We start from the raw sequence: 10,443 nt of genomic DNA, 5'->3' as shown, positions 1-10,443 counted from the left end.
TTAGCCAGTGCCGGTAGGAAGAGGGTCACCGAACGGAGGGCTGTGTCTTCAAAGTGTTTAATCCTGCCCTGTTTGTGCCATCCTTGAGCGATTGGGTTTAATTGTCGCCCTGCTTTCACGTATGGGTGTTGCAGCGAGGGTGTCCCTTGGCTATAATAATTAAATTAATATCATTTCTCATTTGACTTTTCTTTCCACTTGAAGTTTTTTTTCTGTTTATGGAGCGAGAGAGCTTTAACTAGACGTGGGGAGGCTTTGTGCTGTTAAAGTTTGTTGCAAATAAACGTTTACTTAATGGCAGTTGATATAATAATAATAATAATAATAGTACCACGGCAATGCGGTGTGCAGAAAGTTTTACTTTTGGTGTATAAACTTAAGCCATATGGTTCAACGTGCGTGTGCGGCTGCTAACTTTGTGTGTAATATGTTAACATATGTTTTATAGAAAGCTCTTTACAGTACAACCATTCAGTGATATGGTGATAACGTATTACTGTTTCCCTATCTAATATGGAGAAGAATAATTAAACAAGTTTCAAATGAAGCTACAATTACAAAACGGCACACTGACAGCCGCGAGGGAGTACGTTGGGCATTAAAACAAAATTGACTTACGGTGTTTATTTTCCATTAAATGTTCCACAATAAACAGGCGAATTATCATTCGTTACGCAAACCCCCCCGCCAATCAAACCGCCTAAGCACTCGCCACCACCGTATCGGTCACAATCAGATGCACGGTAAGCCAGAACGCCAGCACCGGCTGCAGCCCGGTCACGAGAAACAGAAAATAGAGCTTACGCTTGCGTCCTAGGTTGTGGTCGGTGTGCTGCTGGTGCTGCTGCTGCTGCCCGTACGGATCGTACCCGACCGCGCTTTGCGTTTGATCCTGCCCGGACAGTACCTTTGCCTTCATCGTCCGCAGCTGGGATTAGGGGGATTTGAAGAAGCGGAACAGGGTTTTTTTTTGAGTCGAATTACACTCTAGCTGGCTAAATGCGACTGCACCCGCCCGCCTACTTACCAGAAACAGTGCCAACATAGCGGAGGAATAAGACAGTGCCAAATAGTAGCCGGTGCGTTTGAGCAGTATCGTACCGGCGACGGTTACCACGATCGCCGCATACTTGTACCCGCTCAGTGCCAGCAGATCCAACGTGCTCAGTGACGTTGATATGTTCCCTATGTACAGTGTCAGGGTGTAGATGACGATCTCGAAAATGCTGTACGCCAGCGCACTGGACGCCTGGATGCCAAGCTGCTCCGACGAGAATCTGTTCTGCATGCCTGCAAAACAAAACGAGACGAGTGTGATTAGCACCACACTCGAGCCATCCTGAGGGCCGTAACGTCGCTTACCCAGTGCAATGCCCGCTAACACGACGTACGTTATGTAGCTCATCGCTGGAATATACATGTCCGGTGCATTGATGTCGTACCGGGGCTGAACCGGATTATCGTGATCGTACTTCATCCCCCAGTCCTGCGAATAACATGAAACTGGTTTTAGGCACTGGTTCTGTCGTGACCCTAAACCTTGCCCCACAAAACGCACACGACCGTTCGTACCTTATGCAAGAACGGAAAGAAAATAATTTTCAGCTTGTTCACCACGTAGCTGTTGTCGACCGAGAAATAGTACTTCAGCTTCGACATTGGCAAGTACTTCTCGATGTGGCTGTGCACAATCTCCTTGCCCTGGTCGGCCAGCTTCTGACCGTACTGCATGGCCATATCCTGGACGATGGGCTGCTGGAACATGGTGAATTGCCCGCCGCCCATCCCCGGCATTGACGCTGGCTGGCCGGGTTGCCTTGGGCCACCGGTTGGCTGTGGCTGCTGTGGTTGAGGGATGTAGTAGTTTGGCTGCTGCTGCTGCTGCTGGTCCATCGGGAACTGTTGCGGTGCATACTGTGGCTGTCCGTACACTTGGGTAAGGCGAGCAAAGAATTACGAAACAGTAACGCTAATGTAAATGCATCCCCATTCACTCACGATTGTTAGGATCAGCGGGCATGTACTGGTTGGTCGGCATTTGTGATGTCATCTGTTGGTACGGAATGGTGGAACCAATGGCATTCACATCGCTGACTCGTTTGGGCTTCTTCGAGACGGACCGGTGGGCTGCATGTACACAAACGCAAATGCATCCATTAGATTCCGGAAAAGTAGTGCAATGTGGCGTTACAACTTACCCCGTCCATCGGCACCAGCTTGAGCGTTGAAATTCATGATTGCAACCACAGAATTCCCTCCGGATAAGACGATACTTTGGCCACAATCAAGCAAAAGCCAACTTGCCAGTTTTTAACTTGCTGGCTGACGTTTGTCATAATAAAGATCCGTCAACTCGGGTGGAAACCCGCAGGGCAAGGCGAGGGTTTTTGACGTTCGAAAATAGCTGCATCTCGCTCACTTTCTCTAGCCGTCCTTGCGACCCGGAGTCGTTCGGGTCGACCCGAACGGAACAAGCAGGTTCAGCAGCTGCAAAAAAGCATCGATTCCGATTGGAACGCACCCGACTACGGAAAATGAATCGTTTGTCCCACCACTAGTTTTAATATATCCAGAGTATTTGATAGGCTGGAAATAGATGATCCGAGATCGACGTGGTACCGCGAAAATCGCGTATGACTTGAGCTGTCAGTTCTGTTATAAAATCTGACAGATAGGCGAGATAATCGCAGTTCGTGTTTGGAACCATCCGAGGTCTGGTGACGATTGAATGTGGCAAGAAGAAATATTTTTTTTATCAATTTGCGAATCAAATTGGTTATTTCACATAGTTTATGCAAAACAAAATACAAAACTCCTTTCTCTACACGTTTTTTAAAACGAATTCATCAGAAAAAGTACAATCACAACAACAAACAATCATTAATTACAATCAGAAATACCGAAGTTGGGTATCTCTGTGAAACAGCAGGCGCGATCGAAGGCGCGGAAGATTTGATAACCCAACTGTTCTACAACCGTTATAAACAAGGCGAGAATTTCGCGGTACCGCGACGATCTCGGTTAGTCTATTTCCAGCCTTCTGTATCTAGCTTCAAGCGGAAATTCGTGCTTGCAATTGAAGTTGAAATATATAATGAACAGTAAAAATTTAACGAAAAATTCTTTTAACTTGTGGAAAATGAAAGATTTGATAAACTTGACATGAACTTGCAAAAAGGGTAGGTAGGGTTGTATTTATTTTTTTGGCCATTTAATTTTGCCCACCATCACAATCGCACACCAGCGCGAGCTTTTCGGCGACCTTGTTGAACTCTAAAAAAACGTCACATCTACTTACAAAAGGCATTTCCAGCGAGGAAAAATCGCACCGATTTGGAGCGTTGGCGAGCTCGTAAAAACCGGTTTTTGGTCAGCGGGATGCGACAGTAGAGTCCATTTGATAGAGATGGGAACAGTTCGGAACAATCCTATCCAATGGAACAAATTATCACTTCTCATATCTCGTTCGATTTAAATTTAGCTCACTTCTTTTGCCTCATTGTGGCAATAGCTTGGGGATGCGCGTTTATTTTTTAAATTTAGACAGTTCTTGGAGCTAATTTTATCGTATACATTGCCTAATGGAGAATAATTCACGTTTGAGTTGAATTTTTGGCATTATTTAAAAACATACAATGTAAAGGACGGCTAGAGAAAGAGAGCGAGATGCAGCTATTTTCGAACGTCAAAAACCCTCTCCCTGCTCAACGGGTACCGGCGGGCGATTGAAAACAATTAGCCTGCGCTGGAAAGTGATGTTATTTTTCGTTCTTCGTATCAAATCAGTGAAATGAGCAGCCGCAAAAGCAGATTAAGCCTCTCGAAAGACTTCCACAAGGACAAGGATGGTAAGACCGGTGGCTTGCGACTTGCACTGCATGTGCACTATTTAACACACATTCCCTCACGCCCTCACCCCTTTTAGTGAAAACCCCGAACGCACGACGCACATCCGCTCGCACATCCTTGGCCTGGAAGAGTCCCGAAACGCACCGGAATGGGGATAGCTGTGAAGTCTCGCCCTCGCAGAGCAGCGACTACTCGCCCCTGGTATCGCTGACGCAGGACAGTTCGTTTCACGCCATAAACGGTGTGTCGTGGGAATGGAACAGCCCGCAGCGGCTTCGCGAACAGCAGAGTGAGCGCACGGTTACCGTCAAAACAAAGCCTCCACTGAGGCCGAAGTACACGGACACGGTTCCGCACATTGTGCCGAAAAAACCGACCGGATTCAACAAATTCATCTCCAAGCTAAATCTACTGATGGAGAAGGAAAACTTGGGCGAGCAGCAGTTGAGCGCGCCGGTACCGGAAACGTCCCACGAGCACTTAAACGCAGCCGAATCGGATTCACCCCATGAGCAGCAGCAGCAGCAGCAGGATGAACAACAACAGCTCGATTTTCCCGGGGACTCATGCTTTATGGATGATTTTTTCGTAAATGCCGATAGCAAGGAGACTGCGGCGATCAGCAACAGCGGGGAGAGTGATGATGACATTTTCCAGGAGCACGTTATTGCAACGCCCGTTAAAACGAGCCCATCCATCACCGAGCTGGACGATTCCAAGCTGGACAACTTGCTGATCGAGGCTAGTCAAACGATAGAGCAGAAGCTTAATCAGCCAACAGTTGTGCCACCGACGTTACCGCCCCTGCCACCGGTTGCTGTGGAAACAAAAAAGGCCGAACCAAACCTAACCATTCCGATCGAGATGAACGATTCGGACATGGACGGGTTCCTGATACAGGCGTCACTTATGGTGGAGGAAAAGCTGAGCGACAGTTCGCAGGAATCAACATCCCACGGCAACAACGCACAAAAGCAAGCGACCCATCCGGGCGGTAGCTTTGCGACCACGAACTCTGCTCTTCCGCCGAACGCAGAAACTAAATGTTCGGCAACATCCAACGAAGGTACATGACCGAACCCCCCTTTTCCCCGGGGCCCCTTAACTAATTCATTTTTCTTTTGCAATCTTTTCGTTTTGCCTCAGGTACGAGCGAAATCACCATGTCGCAGGAGGAGCTGAAGGCACTGATCGAGAAGAAGCGACAGGAAGCGCTGCGACGGTTGCAAAACAATCGGCTGAAAAGGGGCATGAAAGGACCATCCTATCATGGATAGCGTTGTGATCGAATGAAAGCAGATTTTTTTTTCTTTAAATTTGTTATGAACAATTATCAAGTGTAATCCCTTCTATACGGTTCTATAAAGCAAACGCAAGTATTAAAAGAGTCTCTCTACGAACGTGCGCTGTTTGGTTTCATTCTTTCCTTTCGGTTTTGGTACAGGTTCGGTTCTGACCGTGGAAGTAAAGAAATTAGGCTTGCTTTGATTTTTGATAGGGTTACGTACTTATTCTTTACTTTTACTCGTACGGATATTAAAATGTGTGTCGTCTCGTTTTTATTCCGCAACATAAAGAACATGTAATAGGATAAGGTGCGTCGTCCTCCTATACTGTTGGATGGCTAGGAAAGTCAGAGGACCCGAGAACGGGGTGTGTTGTGGGAGGGTTGGTGAAGTGGGAGAGTAAGGTATGGGAGGGTATGGTGGTTGTGAACATTCAATAGTTAAACTTAAAATATTTACACTACCGTTCCCCCAGGCGGTGCCGACGGCGTTGAAGATAAATGCTGTGGAATATTCTACCGTTGCGGAGCGGTCGGAATGCATGGGATGGATGGAAAGATGGGACAGATTTTTTTTTGTGTGTTGTAGCGTGTTGGAGCGTCGTTGAAGCCACATTGCGCGCCATGCCCCCGCGCATCAGTCATGATAATTGAGGCGTTGTGTGTTGGTTTGGTTGGTTGGTTGGTTGGAATGGCGATGAAACGGAATGGAAAGAAAGGTGCAAAAAGGGAAAGTAAAATAAAAAAAAAAAAACAAAAAGGAAAAGTCAGGACACACTGGTTAAACGAGAATCGATCCCAAACCCACAAATGGCACGCCTTCCAAGCCAAGCTTTGAAGCACACGCGCCGGCGCGGCTTCAAAACTCGCTCGGCCGCACGGCCGCTCGCAGGATGGACGCGGACGAAGAGCTACTTACAACAAAGCCCGGCCGTGCCCACGTGTACACGAACCCGTCCTGGCACGCGGTCAGAAAGCAGTCCTCGCGGAAGATGAGCGCCGTCAGCCGCTCGTGCGCGATCTTTTTACATATCAGCGGCTCTAATACTGGACAGTCGTCGAAGCGCGGGCAGGCGGGCGTACCGATCAGCTTCATCGGATCGTACGACGACACGATCCGGCCGCACGGTGCAAAGCCACCGGCACCGATCGCCCCGCCGCCCGAACCCTTGCCCTTCGTCAGCGACGACGTCATGATGGAGGTGAACGTGCTGGACATGCCGCCCGATGGCGAACCGGACACGGCCGGCTGCTGGCCGCTGCTGCTGCTGCTTAGGATGCTGCCGCCATGCAGCGCATGATGATTGTTGTTAAGACTGTTGCTATTGCTGTTGCTATTGCTGCTGCTAAAACTTTTGCCACCGAGCGCAATGATGCTGCGCTTGCTGGCGCCTCCGCCGCCGCCGCCGCCACCGATGGTCGACTTGCTGCCGCCGGACTTGTCGTTCTTATCACAGCTGCTTCCGCTGCTGGTACTGCTCGTACCACTGCCTCCGCTTCCGAAGCTAAGACTCGTCAAGCGTTGCGTTATTGAGTTGAACGTGCTGCTGGAATGGTGTTGCGTGCCGGTTCCACTGCCACCACCACCGCCACCAGCACCGTCGCCGCTTCCTCCGCCCTTGGACTTTTTGCCACCGGAGGACAATTTGCCGCCGGCGGTCGGGGCGGCCGCATCCGGCTCGCCCGCATTGCTGTTCGCCGCCGACCGCTTAACAGTTTTACTATCGACCGATTCCTTATCACTGATACTACTGTCGCTATTAGCTTTATCATCACAATTCATATTAGCGTAAGTGCTACTACTGCTAGTGGGTTTGATGCTGCCGCCATACAAACTATTATTACCAATTGCGCCTAATGTAGGGGGGATTATCTGTTGTTTAAAGCTAGCATTATCAACTACATCGTCCGACGGTTTGCTGCTGCCTTTGGGTGGGCCACACTTGTCCAGCTTGCAGCCCCCGCCGCTCTCGCTATCCCCATTGGATAGTCCGTTCACCATCACTTCTCTGCGGAACAGAACGTGATTAGTGCCATTCGACCACAAGTGCATCAAATGAATTTGTAACACTACACCGTACTTACTTTTTGCCCGTATGGTTGGCCGATTTGACGACGCGTCCGAACGATTGCCTCAGCACGTCCTCCGTTATGTCCCACAGACATATCTGAGTATCCTGGCTAACCGAGCCCAGCCGGTAGCACGTGGCAAGCCTGTTCTGCGCCTGCGACAGCTTATCGCAGCCCGCCGCCGCCGTCGCCGCTGGTGGTGGTCCGCCGGACTGCTTCCCACCACCGTCCGGCAGACAGTAACCGCCGGCAGCACCGTGATGGTGATGATGGTTACGCTGCTGCTCGCCGTGCGACACCACCTCCTCGTCCGACAGATCCTCCTCCTCCTCCTCGAGCGCACTGTACGAGGTGGTGTACGGGTCGAATGCGACCACGGACACCCAGGACCGGTGGCCCTGGCCGCGCGCCACCACACGCTGCTCGTGGAGCGAAAACACCGTCACCAGGTCGTCCTCGCCGCCCACCACCACGTACTTGCCGTCCGGGCTCCAGCACACGCACAGAAAGCCGCCAAAGTACGAGCGCGCGATGCCGACCAGCTCCATGTGCTCGTAGTGGAAGATGCGCAGAAAGCCGTCCTGCGACACCACGGCCAGATGCTGGCCGCACGGCGAGAAGCAAAACTCGTTGACGCTCGCGTTCTCGTGCTGGCCGAAGCACCACTTGTGCAGCGGGTTTTTCGTTGCCTTCGATTTGCTCGCCAGCACGACGAACCCGTCGCCCGCTTTGCACGGCTGGTAGCTCGGGGTGGCCGGCGTGCAGGGCAGCTCGTCGTTATACAGATATATACAGCCACTTGCGTGCGAAACCAAAAACTGATTCTGAGATCCCGGTATCCACTTTAAGCAGGTAACTTTAGTTTTGTCGATATTCCTCTGAAAGTGAACCAATTAACGGGTGATGTGGAAGATGTTGCATTTCAGTAATTGTGTGACGATGGGCGTAAGTTGGGTGTTACCTCTTCGTTGAATAGTTTGCCCTGTTCCCGGCGGCCCGGATGGACCAGCTGTATTTGCCCGGTGCTGAAGCCCACCAGTAGCGGGGCTCCCTCGCACGTTGCCGCCGTTGCGTTGAAGTCATGGCAGCTGGGCGAGGTTCCTTTGTAGAGCTTCTTATCTATAGGCTTGTTGAGGTCCGTTGCCTGCGCGGTTCGGATAATTGGAACCGATTTAGGAGAGAAAAAAAAACATTTGTTTTAGTAAATTGATAGTGAAGAGTTGAACCGTGAAAGGTGCAAAAAATATAACAAAGAAAAAAATACGGAATATTCATAGTGAAATTGTAGTCCAGCTTTTCAAGGACAGTAATAGTACTGCCGATACCGATTCCTTTCACCGATGCATAAAACATCGCCATTCCCTCTGTGGCGAGAGGGGGGAGAGAATTCTCTAGCATCAAGATCAATGCCACCCCCGGGTTACAAAATGTGTGCATTATGTCATCCATATCGTGCATTATCGTGATAAGAACAAACAGCAACAATAACAACAAAACCCCCATCTGTGCTGGAGGGCAGGGGGTGCGCTTTCTCCAGCGAATACACACCCCTTACACTCCCCACACGCAAGATACAGTACTTTCTCGAGCCATGTGCAAAATTGGCAAACACAAAGGCACTTCCCATCGTTACTACAGAGCAATGTTTGCTTTGATTTAATTGCTGGGGTTTTTTTCAGCACGGATTTTGCAATTTAGCACCTATTGGTGTGTGCCGTATCTTTTAAGATTAGAAGAGCACTGTACACGATGGACAGACACACACACACATATATGCGCATAATTACCTTCTTAGCTCCTCGGTATGAGTAAACGTACAGCTCCTTGCCGTAATTGAAACATATCCGATCGCCCCCGACCGGTGTGCTGAATCCGGGCGCCGTCTGATGTTCCAGGCCGTTCGTAAAGGATTGCTGCTTCGGGAGGGCGACATTATTGCTGTTCGCGGTTGCCGCCGCCCCGGCCAGCTGACCACCGACCACACCACCACCACCACCACCGATGGCTGGGGGCGGCTGCGGCGGTGGCGGCGATGGCAACGACACGATCGACACGCGCACCTGGGGACTGCTCTGATTGTTCTGATATCCGACACGGTTGGGCCGCGAGTACTCCGAGAGCGTCATTAGTCTGTACTCTCCCTCGCGCGTTGCGAACTGCGTTTTCAAATCATCTTTTCCGCTGGTGTCTAATTGCACAGCCATCTTTCGAGCCGCGAGCCACCTTGCTATCGGAAGAATTCGTCGTCGTCGTCGTCGGGCGGGCGGGACGTGTACACACGCACTACCGGGCACGAACACGATGCACAACCGGGCGAGCACACCTTACTATTTCACCATCGCAGCTCGATCATAAACAAATGGGTTTGCGGAGTAAAATACATTTTCTTCCCATCGGCACATACTTTTTTTTTTTGCTGGATACGTCAAATGTTATTTGATTACTTAATATCGGTGCGAGGAAGGGTGGTGCGCTGCATGGGAACGGGGGGAGGGGGTGAGTGGGTGGGCGAGGGGATTTGGAGAGGGTGTCTCGGGGGCACTTCAGTGACAGCTGCAGCACGGGCAGTGGCAGAGTGAACCAAAAGCGACGACCGCGACGGCGACTGGAATCGGTGCAGGCTTCACATTCACGCGGCACGGCATCTTACGGGCGGGCCGATGAAGCGCGGTCCGCGTACGGTGCGGTAACGTAATTAATGTGCTTTTGATTGATGAACCGTCCGTCGTTTTCTTGGCTTTTGCTGCTGTAAGCACTTTTTCCTAAATACAATTTCGATTCCTGAAACAATTATTGACGTTTTGCGCAACTGACAGCTGTCGTGTGCTGTCAGTGGGCGGTCTGGTTATGGCTGCTCGTCCAATGCTTGGTGCGCCGCGAAAAGGTACGACTGTTTCAAATTGCCTTTCATTGACCGTTATTTGCGTGCAGTTTTTAGTACAAAAGATTTTTAATACTAACCCAACGATTAAACAATTAGTTTTCTTGTTGTTGTAAAGGTAAAGCTTTGATAGATTCTCAATCTGAAAAATGTTGCTTTAGGTATACACAAATTATCACATTGTGCTACCATTTCTTTCAAGCAAATTGTTATTTATAATTTCAATGTTTCATGAAAACTTAAAACTATTGTCTGCTTTAGGTTTAATTAAAATCTTTTAAAACGAAAATATCACATTACATAAAATACGGTTCAATCTAACGCTAGCATAAGGTATGCATTTGTGGTTAGACGTAAT

General features: G+C 49.7%; 3 protein-coding genes across 5 annotated transcripts; 1 reads left to right on the top strand and 2 right to left on the bottom strand.

Moving 5' to 3' along the window:
- Positions 1 to 587: 587 nt before the first annotated feature.
- LOC1269380 (protein YIF1B) lies at positions 588 to 2,648 on the bottom strand. The gene is made up of 7 exons (XM_308013.6): positions 2,522 to 2,648; positions 2,199 to 2,487; positions 1,999 to 2,127; positions 1,573 to 1,931; positions 1,363 to 1,486; positions 1,028 to 1,290; positions 588 to 928 (listed from the first exon to the last, which is right to left on the bottom strand). The coding sequence occupies exons 2-7, from the start codon at positions 2,233 to 2,235 to the stop codon at positions 701 to 703; spliced, it is 1,140 nt and encodes a 379-aa protein (XP_308013.6). The 5' UTR covers positions 2,236 to 2,487; positions 2,522 to 2,648; the 3' UTR covers positions 588 to 700.
- Positions 2,649 to 3,689: 1,041 nt separating this feature from the next.
- On the top strand, positions 3,690 to 5,249 carry LOC3290573 (uncharacterized). Its single transcript, XM_565653.4, has 3 exons — positions 3,690 to 3,848; positions 3,926 to 4,915; positions 4,996 to 5,249. The coding sequence occupies exons 1-3, from the start codon at positions 3,791 to 3,793 to the stop codon at positions 5,124 to 5,126; spliced, it is 1,179 nt and encodes a 392-aa protein (XP_565653.3). The 5' UTR covers positions 3,690 to 3,790; the 3' UTR covers positions 5,127 to 5,249.
- An 83-nt stretch (positions 5,250 to 5,332) lies between these two features.
- On the bottom strand, positions 5,333 to 10,015 carry LOC1269381 (WD repeat-containing protein 20). 3 transcript variants are annotated; one of them, XR_009764710.1, is made up of 6 exons: positions 8,992 to 10,014; positions 8,166 to 8,348; positions 7,220 to 8,082; positions 6,054 to 7,143; positions 5,529 to 5,650; positions 5,333 to 5,483 (listed from the first exon to the last, which is right to left on the bottom strand). XR_009764710.1 is itself a non-coding variant. In XM_308014.6 (5 exons), exons 1-5 carry the CDS (start codon positions 9,406 to 9,408, stop codon positions 5,591 to 5,593), a joined length of 2,613 nt encoding a protein of 870 aa, XP_308014.6. In that variant the 5' UTR covers positions 9,409 to 10,014; the 3' UTR covers positions 5,333 to 5,590. The 3 variants fall into 3 exon arrangements, 2 of the variants coding, with proteins under 2 accessions (XP_308014.6, XP_061499397.1); XM_308014.6 differs by having other exon boundaries at positions 5,333 to 5,650; XM_061643413.1 differs by having other exon boundaries at positions 5,333 to 7,143; positions 8,992 to 10,015.
- Positions 10,016 to 10,443: the final 428 nt, after the last annotated feature.

Source organism: Anopheles gambiae, chromosome 2 (genome assembly GCF_943734735.2).
Source record: "Anopheles gambiae chromosome 2, idAnoGambNW_F1_1, whole genome shotgun sequence".
In the NCBI taxonomy this organism is placed as follows: Eukaryota; Metazoa; Arthropoda; class Insecta; order Diptera; family Culicidae; genus Anopheles; species Anopheles gambiae.
This window is presented reverse-complemented; position numbering and strand designations above follow the sequence as displayed.

What these genes read in the sequence shown, in the direction of transcription:
- LOC1269380 (XM_308013.6), bottom strand. Translation starts at nt 2,235, where the DNA reads ATGAATTTCAACGCTCAAGCTGGTGCCGATGGACGGG. An exon ending in AGCTGGTGCCGATGGACGGG is followed by an intron (nt 2,128 to 2,198) that starts GTAAGTTGTAAC and finishes GTGTACATGCAG; the next exon opens with CCCACCGGTCCGTCTCGAAG. An exon ending in GCCCGCTGATCCTAACAATC is followed by an intron (nt 1,932 to 1,998) that starts GTGAGTGAATGG and finishes GCCTTACCCAAG; the next exon opens with TGTACGGACAGCCACAGTAT.
- LOC1269381 (XM_061643413.1), bottom strand. Translation starts at nt 9,408, where the DNA reads ATGGCTGTGCAATTAGACACCAGCGGAAAAGATGATTTGAAAACGCAG. An exon ending in CATACCGAGGAGCTAAGAAG is followed by an intron (nt 8,349 to 8,991) that starts GTAATTATGCGC and finishes CGAACCGCGCAG; the next exon opens with GCAACGGACCTCAACAAGCC. An exon ending in GCCAACCATACGGGCAAAAA is followed by an intron (nt 7,144 to 7,219) that starts GTAAGTACGGTG and finishes TCTGTTCCGCAG; the next exon opens with AGAAGTGATGGTGAACGGAC.
- LOC3290573 (XM_565653.4), top strand. Translation starts at nt 3,791, where the DNA reads ATGAGCAGCCGCAAAAGCAGATTAAGCCTCTCGAAAGACTTCCACAAG. An exon ending in CTTCCACAAGGACAAGGATG is followed by an intron (nt 3,849 to 3,925) that starts GTAAGACCGGTG and finishes CACCCCTTTTAG; the next exon opens with TGAAAACCCCGAACGCACGA. An exon ending in TTCGGCAACATCCAACGAAG is followed by an intron (nt 4,916 to 4,995) that starts GTACATGACCGA and finishes GTTTTGCCTCAG; the next exon opens with GTACGAGCGAAATCACCATG.